A 13,514-nucleotide genomic window follows, 5' to 3' on the forward strand; every position below is an offset into this window, starting at 1 on the left:
TGCTTAGTTTCTTGGAGGATAGCATTCTAAAATTGATTTTCAATTCAGTGACATTGTGACTAGGTAATAGGAATAGAACCCCACTTCCAATCCGGGTTACTTGAATGTGTTTGAAGCAAAAAGTGGTTTTCGCAATGGGGCACCATTGTGTCCCACACTTCATCCGCATACCATTTGTCATGATTCAATAGACTCCTTGGCCTATGTACACATGTTGATTTTTTGACCTAATTTGCCAATTCTGCAAACCCATTTTGCAATTTGGTGACTGATCTAAGGTGAACCCTCAAGCTGGTTTCCTTAGGTTTCTCAAGTCACAATTACACATGAAAACATTTATTTCTGTGCAGCATTCAAGGTTTGGACAATCCCAAGTGTATCCTCGATTTAATCAAAGCAGTTGGGTGTGTTACATGAGATATGTGGATCCGTCATAAGTACCAATGGAGTCTACTTTGTAGAAGAAGGCACTGAATGGGATGTCTAAAATTGGCAGCCATAGTACAACAGGCAGTCCAGTTCCACACTGGTATTTTCCATCTCTCTCTCTACCAGGTAAAATAACCCAAGCTGTTGAGCATTTTCCACACTACCTCTTCCCCTGAACCATATTTTGATCATGGTATCATTAACAGAAGTTAGAATGATTACTTTCTATGTCCTCCAGTATTCTCTCTACCCGGTCTAGCATGTAACTCCCATAGATGGAACATAGCCTTAGCTGTATCCTTTTCTGTCTAATGTTTGTCCCAGATAATGCTGTTCATAGTGTGCTGAATTTATTGGTGAAGGACAACTTCATTGATAGTCCGTTAACTTTATCCGTGACCCAATCACAGTTGTTACCAGAGACAGTCATGTCACAGTAGTTACATTGACGGCCAGCAAAACTGACAAAATTACCCTTGGTTACATAGTTCCTTGGAGGGCAGCATTGGTTCCGGGGTTTCCATCCCTGTTCGTAAGATGTTGATCCTTGAGAAGTTCAGGCAGACCATGGATATCCGGATGCAGAGCATTAGAATATATGTCTGTAATAAAACAAAGTGTAGTATTTACTCTTTCACAGTTTTTAACTGATTAATGTTGCACCATTTCCTATCTTTACGTTTGCTTTTCACAGTGGTAACATGTTAGCCCATTGAGTGGGGTAATCTGTACTCAACTTTTTCAACATTGTAAAGTTCTATTTCCCCTTTCTACAACTCCAGAAGACTCTGGGTGGTGGCTATTCTGAAATTTGTGCATAATTCCCAATAGCTTTTGCATTTTGGTAAAAATTCCTTGTGTAAAATGAGTGAGCCTTGGTCACTTTCCTCTTGCAATGATAGTCCCCACTTAGTTTACCTCAATCAATAAAATTTTCTTGCAAGTTGAATAAATACTGGTATAGGGGTATGAAATTGAGTCCTTTGTTGAATACTGAACGTTCAGCATCAAGGGGAAGATGAATACACCGCAAGGGCAGGGATTAGAAGACGGGGTGGGGCCAGAGGGATGGGAAGGGGTGGAGGGACCTGGATAGGCATTTGTATCAATGAGTTGTTGGAGCTTGCGTTCCTTAGCACCTGAAGAAGAGACAAAGTTTCTTGTTAAGGTGTTGAATGAGACAAAGAATAAAATGGAACAGGGGACAAGGACAGCTTTGAGACGGTGAGTTGGTGCTGCTGGAGGGAGAAGTTGAGTGTGTTCATTTGGCGGCGTATGGCACTCAGTGTGGATCTCAGGATGTGGCGAGAACAGCAGTCCAAGGAGCATTATATGTCCCGGAGATACCTGTAATGCTGGATGGATTCGAAACATGAGGGATGGAACTTCAGTTGGAATCCACGTGGGGTAAGCCAGAGGTGGAGACGGTTACTGAGGAAGGAAATATGGCTGTGAAAGCGAGTTTTGGTAAACACCTTGTCAAACACCTCTCTGAAGAAGAGTCATAAGGACTCGAAACGTTAACTCTGTTTTTGTTCTGTCCATAGATGCAGTTAGACCTGAGTTTTTCCAGCATTTTCTGTTTTTGTTTCAGATTTCCAGCATCTGCAGTATTTTTCTTTTATATTAGAAGACAGTTGGGATAAGGGGGGCTTTTTCAGGATGGCAACCTGTAACTAGTGGAGTGCCGCAGGGATCAGTACTGGGGCTTCAATTATTTACAATATATATTAATGACTTAAATGAGAAGTGAATGTACTACTGCTAAGTTTGCGGATGACACAAAAATAGGTGGGAAGCCAAGTGGTGAGGATGACACAAGTTATGACACCAGGGATATAGACAGGTTAAGTGAATGGACAAAAACTTGGCACATGGAATATAATGTGGGAAAATGTGAGGTTATGCATTTTGACAGGAAGAATTGAGGAGCTGAATATTATTTAAATGAAGAAACGCGGCAGAAAGCTGCAGCACAGAGGGATTTGGGAGTCCTTGTGCATGAATTCCAAAAAGCTAATATACAAGTTCAACAGATAATAGGGAAGGCAAATGGAATGTTGGTCTTTATTTCAAAGGGAATGGAATATAAAAATAGGGAAGTCATTGGAGGCAGTCCAGAGAAGGTTCACTAGGTTGATCCCAGGTATGGAGGGATTTTCTTATGAGCAGAGGTTGAGTAGGTTGGGCCTGTACTTGTTGGAGTTTAGAAGAACAAGAGGCAACCTTATTGAAATATATAATATTCTAAGGGGTTTGTTTCCCCTTGTGGGAGAGTCTAGGACCAGAGGGCATAGTCACAGAGCAAGGGGTTTCCCATTTAAGACTGAGATGAGAAGGAACTTCTCTAAGAGGGTAGTGAATCTGTGGAATTATTTACTGCAGAGGGCTGTAGAGGCTGGGTCGTATATTCAAGGCTGAGATAAAAAGATTAATCATCAGTAAGGGAATCAAGGGTTATGGGGAAAAGGCAGGAAAGTGGAGATGAGGATTATCAAACCAGCCTAGATCTCACTGAATAGCAGAGCAGACTCGATGGGCTGAATGGCCTACATCTGCTACATCTTATGGTGTTGTTAATTCTAAGTTATTTACATATAAGTATTAATGTCTTCTCTATCAAATCAAATGGATTTTAACAATCCTCCAGCTCACGTTCTCTTTCCTTTTTGAAACGTTATCCAATTTGTGGATATTTCTTAAGGTATCGTTACTCCCCAACCTTCATTTGTCCCAACCCAAAATTCCTTTTACTTTTATTTTAACTTGACTCCCTCTGATCATTACCAGCTTAATTGTCTTAGTCAGTTTCTCTATGGTCTTAATCATTTTTAAAACAATGTTTGTCTTACTCTTCCAGCCATATTAACCATCTCATGTCACGCTGTTTGTCAAGTAGCTGAGCATGTCAGAGACCCATTGTTCAGTGCAGTTGCACCATGTACTGTTACTTGACAAGTTCTGAATCACTCCTGCACACTGCACCAATGTCCCAATTTCTTCTTTAATCCTCTGGCGTTTCACATTCATAAGTCATCTTCACACGTTTCCCTATTTGTTGGATGTGGCCTCTAGTGATTTTTTTTTTAACTAAATTTTCTATTTGGGCAGTGTTCTTTCTACTACACGCCACTTCTTCATGCTTGGCGGTAATCTCTCTGCCCTTCCACAAATCTTTGTTTTGCATTTTGGAGGGTTTATCAGGTCTATAAAGGATCATGCTGTGTATTTTGCTAATCAGCTTAATCTGGGATTTAATCGTCTTTAAAAGGATGAACCATTCGATAATTCTTCCTGACTTTCTGGTAATCTTAAGATCAAAGGGGGAGGTCTGGCCCACCCCCCAACCTTGGACCCCGGCTTGAAGAAAAGACAGCACTGCACTGGACTCTTCCTTAGATAACGTCTGTTTAATCTCATCTCTTTCCTCAATTTAGAAAACATTAATTTAATAAAATACTGTTGTGGATCTTTTTGTGAATTTTGCTGATTATGCTGTGATCACCTGATTTCTTGAGGGAGACAGATGATGTGATTTATTCCAACAATCTCTCTCATAATGGCCTATTTTACCACAATGGTAACAAGATGTACCAGGGATTTGTCCAGGTGGGTAGTAGCCTGACTTTGCAATTTTAGTCTCTGTACTGCTGCAACACCCTTCCTGGCAGTAGGTGGCATTTAGAATAGGAACAGAAGTAGCTCATTTGAACCTGCTCTGCCATTCAATATGATCATGGCTGATCCTCTATCTCATCACTGTACTCCTTTTTAGGTTTTAGGCTGCTGTTTTTGCTCCTTTTTAGGCTGTTCTTTAAAGATTCTCGTACGGACACCAGGGCTTCAACTGCATTAGTTTCAACCTGACAACAGAGGCCAGTCGGCCAAGGCACTTCGGGCTTTAGGATGTGACTGCCTTAAGAATATGCTTTTAAAGTTGGACTAGATCTTTCGTCCTGCTACAGTCCCAGGGGGTACATGCTGAGTGTTCATATAAATTTCATATGTTCATATAAATTCTTTAATACAGGCTTGTATTTCAGTGTGAGAGAGATAGAGGGGCAGACTGCTCCTCCTCAGTCGCTGTTTGACCATTCTGTTCTCTGACAGTTATTCTATCACTACAGCAACAGCTTTTTCCTCTGATTGCTCTAAGGGGTGTAAAGAGTATAAGGCTGGGGGGTGGGGAGGGGGTGGGGGGATAGAAGTGGTAGGAGGTGCTGGTGGGACAAGGGAAACCTGTGTTTTCAAACATTTCCCTTTCGATCCGAGTCATTTCAACTGGTGGCGGCGGGTCTTGCTCCAGCCAATCTGACACACACGCCTCAGGTTCTGATGAAAAACCTGGAAGTGGATTTCCCTGACTAATCGCAGCAACAAAAGCACCTTGTTTTTCCAACCTTCCTTCTAACTCATATATATCTTTAATTGACAGAGTGGTCTCTCCCATTCTGCATTTCCATCAAACACTCGCCAGGAGCACCCCTCGCATCTTGTAGTTCTGATTTAAGATTCAACCCCTTGCTCAGCTCGAACGAGTTTTTGTTTACATTCCTTTGTATCAGCAGTTGCTAAATTAGCAGAGGCACTAATATAACCTTGCTGGCCCAATAAAAATGTAGTATGGTCAGGATCTCGTTCCAAGTCACTAACCAGGAGTTTAGATGCATTTAAATTCTGTTCATTTTGTTTCTTAATATTTTCTAATTTTAAATGGATCTCCTTTACTTTAGCTAACAACTATTCTAACTCAAAGATTCTTTAATCTTTACTCTGTGTGATCTCGTCACCCTTGGTACTACAATAGTGTACACTATGCCAGGAGATCCAGAGCTTTCACCTTCCTCCACGTTTTAATATCGATTTTATCTTCAAAAGCGATAACACAATGAAATCGGACACTGTTACCCATTAACAAATATTCTCACTGCAATAACTCAAGCTCATCACTGGATCCCTGATCCATCTTCACGTTGTACTGGGAGGAGATGTAACGCTTCATCTTAACGTCTGTAATTGTGAGTAAACTTTTTTTAACATGCAGCTGTTCACTTTGTTAATTTTAACTTTTTAACTGTTACCAACTGGAGGTTCAGCCTTTAGTCTTGTCCTGCAGGCCGTGGTCACCACTGTTGCTGATAATTTATGGGGTACAACTCATTTGCAATAAATCCCCAATTGTGAATTATCTAATAGATCATTTGGTTCACACTAGACTTGACCATCAGGCAAGACTAAGCACTTCAGATGGTAAATTCATAAGATTTATTGACAATTAAAAGATAGAAAGGTAACAAGATAGAAGACTAAGCTTCAATTAATAGTAAGAGGAAAAAGCTTAACAACTAAACAGACTTCTCATGGCTTCCTCGCTTGATCAGGCCAAAGGCGTGGAGTGATAACCCTCTGGTCTGTAGGACACGGCACGTGGATAACATGCTAACAAAATGGCTTCTCCAAACCTTCACTTTATACCCTCAACTCATTGTCTTATCTCGAATTAGCCTAACTATTAAACAATAAACGGTTAACTTAACTGTCTGCTAATTTATAATTGGTTCCTAACACGTAAGCATTTCCCCATATGATAATACACTGTGGCCACTCGATATGTTTCAGAATCTGATTTTTATATAATACTGGAATAATATCACATTCTTTATCCATTTTAATATAACTCCCCAAGGTCATGAAGGCTTCGGCTTAGCACACCTTATCTTTCCAGATTGGCTTAAGAATCATTATTTTACATTTCTCATAATGTAAAATTAGTATATTTGAAATTAAAATCATGTATTAGTTGTGTTATAAAACATAAAACATTACAGACTTTCTGTAACAATTAATATTATCAGCCTTTACAAATATATCTATTGATTAATTACTTATCATTCCTGGCTCATTTCCAATGATGCAGTAACTGGTTAATATTAAAATGTCTCCTGGATTAGTTCAAAATGGCTTCTGACCAGGCTAGTTTACTATATTAAATAATGTATTGATTCAGACTACAAAATGGTCAAGTCACACTAAAATTGTTTTAAAAACTACCAACAGGGGGGTGACTCAGTGAAGGCTAAAGTACAATAGTGAGAGATGGCCTTGGCTCTTAAGTTCAAGATATAGAATCAGTTTGGGTAGAGATAAGAAATAGCAAAGGTAAGAAGTCACTGTGGGAGTCGTTTACAATAAACTAATAGTATCTACGCTATAGGATGAGAAATAATGGGGGCTTATAAGAAAAGTAAAATTAAAATCATGGATGATTTTAATCTACATATAGATTGAATGAATCAGATTGGTAAAGGTAGCCTATAAAATTAGTTCATAGTGTTTTCGGGGCAGTTTCTTGAAGCAACAAGTTCTAGAGCCAACCAGAGAGACTACCAGAGATTGGCATTTAGAAACCTATCAATGATGTAAAGGGATATGGTGATAGTATGGGAAAAACACATTGAAGTGGATGATCAGCCATGATTATTTTGAATGGTAGAACAAGATCGATGGGCTGAATAGCCTACTCCTTTTATGTTCCTATTCTAGACCTGGCGATGTACAATGAGCCAGGATTAATTCATGGCCTCATAGTAAAAGTGCCCTAGGTAGCAGTGATCATAACATGGTTGAATTTCACATTCAGTTTGGGGGAAAGAAGAGTGGGTCTAGGGCTAATATTTTAAACTTAAATAAAGGTGATTGAGGCTATGAAGACAGAGATGGCTAAATTGGTCTGGGAAGTTAGGTTAAAGGATAGGTTAGTGGAGATGCAATGGCAGGCATTTGAGGAAATATTTCATTACACTCTACAAACTATGCATTCCTGTGACAGAGACTCTAGGAGAAGGAGACACTCAACCTAAATTCCAGTTGCTCGGCTGAAAATATTAACACAAATTGATGTTAATGCAGCTAATCAAGAAAGATAGTTCACTAATTAAAATATGTATTTCCTGAGATGGTATTTTGAGATTATGGTGAACGGAAAACACTATGCATCTTGCTATCATCAATAGCTTTCATTAATAATGATTCTTTTGCCTTGTCTTGAATGGACTTGGGGTAATGTTGGAGAAGTTTCATTTGGTCTTTTATTCCTGATATTGCAACCACCTTGGGTTTGAGTGCAGATGTCTTTTTGTGCAACTCTGAAAATTTTGACCAGCTTCTAATGGAATTAACTCGCAATTTTAAAAGGAATGAATAGATGAAGAAAGATCAGTTAGAATCAATTTCTTATTTTCAAACCAACAGTCTCTCTATCTGCAAAACATACAAAGTGGAAAATACAATCAACTATTTGTCAGGAATCATGTAAATTTCATGTCATTAACCTTGTTTTAATTTCTGCAAGGTTTTTTAATTTATGACTTATTAAACAAATTTTCCCTGGAATTTCTGGCTTATAAACATAGTCATTTCAGAATACCAACCAAGTGGACAAAAGAACTAATTCTGTTTTGGTGTTTATTATACAATTTTCCCATTCATGAAATGTTGAAAACAGTTTATTAACAAACTGAAACAGGTGCCTCAGTTACCATTATACATTTCTGGAATGGTTGTTGAGAAATGTAGGTTGAAAAAAAATCAGAAAAAAAATCATTTGCAACATAAAGCATATTTTTATTATTATTTAAAGTGAAGTTAAACTGCATACCAGTGACTTTTGTTGGCTATTAATCTTACAGCCATTATTTTGATTTTATGTCCTGCAACTTTGAAGCCATTTTCAAATGAATTGATTTAAATTAATTTTAATTAAAAACTGGTGACTGCTTCCATCTAGTGGACAACAGTGGAACAACATTGCAGTACAAAAAACAGTCTAAAGCAGATTAATGTATCCTGAGCATAAGTGTGGTGCTTGAAACAAATTAATTTTACGGAATAGCATCTCAGCTTGTATTCCTGGAGGATACACCTAAGGCTTGCAATTGTCTGTTTGGACCTATTTGAAAGTATACCAATTTAAACCTTTAATAAAACTGCAGGCATGGTTAATAATTTTTTAAGATGAAAGTAAGGTTTTTTTTAGTGTGCTGTATTTGGCCTATTAAGATTTCTGAGAAACGGTGTTTGAACTAGATTGCTGTGACTCAGATTTTTCAACAAATTTTTATGTACAAAATCCAAAATGTCAATTTTATTAACACATTTTGTCAAATTGTCAATATAACTTCATTTTTTGTGTTTTGATATTCACTTAAAATATTATTTTTCCCATAGTCTAAATGAGGTATGTATCCTGAAGACCGCAAAGGTTATAAGGAAGCTAACACTGGCCCAGATCTCGCTCGAACGGAGCATTGTGTAGGAAATAATTCTGCAAGCAGCACACTTAGGCCTTGTGTAACTATTTAAATTCTGCTTTAAAAAGGTCCCACACTAAACCTTCTGATTTTTGCGTAACCTTCACCCACAGTATGCAGTTTGTCCTTATAAACTGGGCACACAATGATCCTGTCCTGGTCAAGTAGGCTTCTCACAGACAGATGTGTGGCTTCCACTGAGGCTAGGGGTTTTATTTTCTGAAATTTGGCTTATGCATTAGTTAGTTTGAAGTGTTTATTTTTTTAAATTTTCCTTTTTATTAAACTTGTATTTAAATTGCATTAGCAATGGGCTTTTCTCTTTGGAAGCTCCAAAAGAACAAAGAGTTTATGAAGATTAATGAATGTAGGTGCATTGATACCTGAGGTATTTTGCCTACACCAGTCACTACCTGGGGACCTACGTTTATAAATCCCTGGTACATGTTGGACGTTACATGTTTGAAGCCTGCACTATACAAGATTGGTGATATTGTTCTCTAATAGAGTGCTTGTGATTAGTACCATTTGCTGTCGGATAATCTACAGACATCTGAAATGGGATGAAGCTGGTGTGCTGCCTGATACTTTCAAATAATCCCAGGAGACATCTTCAATATCAAATACACAGGTGCGGAGCATACTATCAGGGGAAATGACAATAACTGTTTGTAAAGGACAAACTGAAAAGAAGGCATCAGCTGGCCAGGATGAGCAACTTTTACCAAGTGGTAAAAGAAGACAGCAGATAGGGAGAAATTGCTGCCAGGATTCTGGTGGGTTAGGAGGTTGTGGGGGTGGTGTGGGTATGGGGGAGACTGGGGGAGGAAGCAGATGATAATAGTGGTGCGGAAGAGTGGAGATGGTGGTTTGACATGGGCGGGGTGGGAACAGATAATAGTACATAAAAATAAATATCCCCGTGCAGTACTGTAGGAGTGCTGCACTGCCAGAGCTGCTGATTTTTGGATGAATTGTTAAACTGAGGCCCGTGTAGCACTACCAAAGAGCATGGGAGTCCATATGTGCTGACCAGTATTTACCCCTCAGCAAACATCACGAAAACAGTTTAACTGATCATTATCACTTTGCTGTTTGTTGGACCTTACTGGCAGCAAATTTGCTGCCACGTTTCCTACAATATAATGGTGACTGAACTTCAAAAGTACTTTGTCTGTCGAGTATTTGAGATGTCCAGTGACCATGAATGATACCATATAAATGCAAGTCTTTGTCTGTCTGGCCTTCAATGAATAGGTTTTGGAAAAGGACTCCTTTCTCACCTACAAATGCTATATGTTGGCAGGCATTCTGGATCTTATATTTATCATGCTAACTTTCTTGACAGGATTTGGGTCATGGTCTCTACTGATTTTTTTTCTGCTTGTTTTCCCCACTTTTGCTTCTTGAACTTGACTGTTGAAATTTAGTTAGATCAGTGTTGTAACCAACAGGACAATATAATAAATCTGTCTTGTCTTATTGTAGCATAGGTATTAAAAATATCCATTAAAACTTGCATAGTATGTAATATAGGACTTGTTTGTCATTAAGTGATCCTGATATATAGCATCAAATTTATTTTTGACTATTTTATTCAGTTTCCGAAGTGCCTTTGCAATCATTCAATTTTTTGTATAATTACACATTTTAAGCATCAACATTCATTGATCATTCTTCATGAGACTGCCAAGAGTAATCATTGTGTTTTAGAATTGAATGACACCAATCCAAAAAGCTGCAAGGCAAGTTAGAAACCATTCTAACCCAAGGGGGTTATTTAAGAATTTCACTGTAGAGTTGAACACTGCTGCACTGTGATGTGGATGTGTAATTATACTGAAATAAAAATTAACTGGGCCTCTAATGGTTGTGATCTTTTACTTTCAAAGGTCACCTTCCACATTGAGCCATATGAAGGGAGAGAAAACACTTTGTACAGTAATTTGAAGTACATCGTTGACAAGTGAGTTTTTCCCGATCAGCATTTTTAAAGTCTTGGTGATTGCTGTAATTTTTCATGTAACTCATCTGTCTCTTTTAAAAATGTGTATAATGATTGTCTTTTTAGAACGCGGTATGACAACATAGTAAATCAAATATTAACAGTTTTCTGTTTTAATTTGCACTCAAAAGCCTGAAGGTCCCTTGACACTGTTTTATTGCCGAAAAAGGCACATATTGTTGAAGCTTTTTGCCTTGCACTCATTGGGACAGTTCACAAGATTACCAGGTATAAAAGTAAGAGCAATTTGTGTGCATTGCACAAATGACTAATGTGATATATGAATTTCAGTGCCAGTGTGTTGCTAGGTATGTAGGCTGTACATCCCAAAGACTGGTGGAAAGTATCAGACAGCATGTCCTTTCGGCTGTCTGCAACAGGCAAGGTACTGAACATACCCAACTAAAACTCAAAACGCTGTCTAACTTAAAATGTGATTCCGCAATTGGACAACGTTTGGTAAACAACCCTGAGTGTGCTAAGAATTACACTGACAACCAATTTAAGATTATCAGTTGGGCTTGCAGTGTGGCTCACTTACACATGCTTAAAGCTACATATATTAATACATTGGGCCCTTTTGCAGACAGAACATGTACACACATTGCGCCTGTTTCAACTGAACAAAATAGGCGACAGCTATTCTATGGTTCATTCCCCAGGTCATTGCCTTGACTAATCAGAGTCAACTTGCCTGGTTTGAATTTAAACAAAGCTTGGCAGTTAACTGGTGCATTCTCCATGGCAATGCCTCTACCAATCAGAGTCCACTTGCCACCCAGTCAGCACTCTTCTCATGAAGTTATAAATTGTGGTTCCCTTTATATATTTGGTGTTCTTGCGAATTGTCCCAATGACTTGGCTTCAACATGTCTTTTTTTCAGCAATACTCAAGTTCTGTACTACCAAATGACTAATTGACAAAGGTTTATTGTGTATTAGCTTATGAAAAATTTATTGCTAAATTTGCCGATGATGCAAAGATAGGTAACGAAGTAAGTTGTGAACCGGCTATAAGGAGCCTGCAAAGGGACATAGGTTAAGTGAGTGGCCTTGAGTGGAGAGAGGTTTAAGAACTCTGAGGTAGTGGGGGATCTTGGTGCCTTGGCACATGAATCAGGTAAAGTTAGCACCTAGGAGCAGCAAGCTATTAGGAAAGCAAATGGAATGTTGTCCTTTATTGCAAGGGAAGTAGAATATGAAAATAAGGATGTTTTGCTACAGTTGTACAGGGCTTCAGTAAGCCCACATCCAGAGTACTGTGCACAGTTTTTGATTCCTTATTTAAGAAAGGACACAAATGTGTTAGCATTTAAGAGAAACTCTTTCGAGTTATCAACAGTCACAGATTGCAACTCTATCTAGTACAATCACAGTTCTTGGTTTCCGGGAGTGGGACATGAACCCACAACCCTCTGATTCAAAGGCGAGGGTGCTATGAACTGAGCCACAGCTGACACCTCTAGCATTTAAGAGAAGGTTCTTTTGGCAGCTGATGCCATTGATTGAAGGCAGCTGGTGGAATTGAAATCAGGTTAATACATCTGGAATTAAAAAGCTAACCTAGATAATAGTGACCATGAAACCATTGCCAATTGTTGTAAAAAAAAAACAAACCCAGCTGGTTCTCTAATATCCTTTAAGGAAGGAAATCTGTCCTTACCTGGTCTGGCCTACATGTGAGTCCAGACCCACAGCAATACGGTTGACTCTTAACTGCCCTCTGATTTGGCCTAGCAAGCCGCTCGGTTGTACCAAATTGCTACAAAGTCTACAAAAAGGAACAAAATCGGACGGAATACCAGGCATTGACCCAGGCACTGGAAACGACAAAGGTAAACCCAGTCCTGTCAACCCTGCAAAGCTCCCTTACTAACAGCTGGTGGCTTGTGCCAAAATTGGGAGAGCTGCCTCACAGACCAGTCAAGCAACAGCCTTCCATGGTCACACTCTTGGAATCGTCCCAGATCTGCACTGAGTACGGTAGTGGGGGCTGTCGCAGTGGCAGCCTGTCATGCTGTATCATTCCAAACCTGGCACATTAATTATGCATTCCTGGGAAACATGCAGTTTCGATGGCGGGTGGTCTCTCATTTCATTCCACGCCATCACCTCACCGCTTCATCACGCCGGGTGTCATATTTAAACTCCAGCCATGCACGCACCTCAGTGCTTCCAGTCCAGACTGCTGCATGAAAGACATGGCCCTGAAAGGCAAAAGGACTATAGCCCCCAGATTTAGTGACATGTTCCTCGAGCGCCTTTTGAACGCCGCGGAGGCCCACCATGATATCTCTAACCCTGCTCTGGCCGCAGGATGAGCAGCTGCGTCACCAATCCAGCATGGGAGGTGGTCAGCACCCATGCCCTGCAAAAGAGGGCAGCCACCCAGTGCTGCTACAGGATGAATGGTCTCATCCGTTCCATCAAGGTAACTCTTCTCATCACTCTCAACCATCTCACTCTCAAACCCGTCACACGTCCACAGGGATCTCTCATCTCAAGGGACAACACCACTAACTCTCTCTCACGCCCTCACACCTTCCTCAGACATATCCTCTCGAGTTCGAGTCCTCATCACGTCCAGGGCTGCGCTCGCCACACAAACACTCCCTGCAGCGCCATGTGTCCTGCTCACACTTCCTCCATCTGTTTTCATGCAGGAGAAGCCTCCTCACATCAGGGAGAGGTCCCAGACCGGGAGTGGAGTGGCCCATATTAGGCCCTTCACTCGTTTTGAGGACCGTGCCAATGTGCTGACTGGTGAGGAC

At 39.8% G+C, this 13,514-nt stretch overlaps 1 protein-coding gene across 2 annotated transcripts in view; it reads left to right on the plus strand.

The window, feature by feature from the left end:
• LOC144680836 (glycoprotein endo-alpha-1,2-mannosidase-like) overlaps positions 1 to 13,514 on the plus strand; it is a 49,428-nt gene that overhangs the window by 21,232 nt on the left and 14,682 nt on the right. For both annotated transcript variants that reach the window (XM_078542277.1, XM_078542278.1), the window contains one exon: positions 10,631 to 10,704. In XM_078542277.1, the coding sequence (XP_078398403.1) occupies positions 10,631 to 10,704 (74 nt within the window). The remainder of the gene's footprint in view (positions 1 to 10,630; positions 10,705 to 13,514) is intronic.

Source organism: Cetorhinus maximus, chromosome 5, assembly GCF_964194155.1.
Source record: "Cetorhinus maximus chromosome 5, sCetMax3.hap1.1, whole genome shotgun sequence".
Lineage (NCBI taxonomy): Eukaryota > Metazoa > Chordata > Chondrichthyes > Lamniformes > Cetorhinidae > Cetorhinus > Cetorhinus maximus.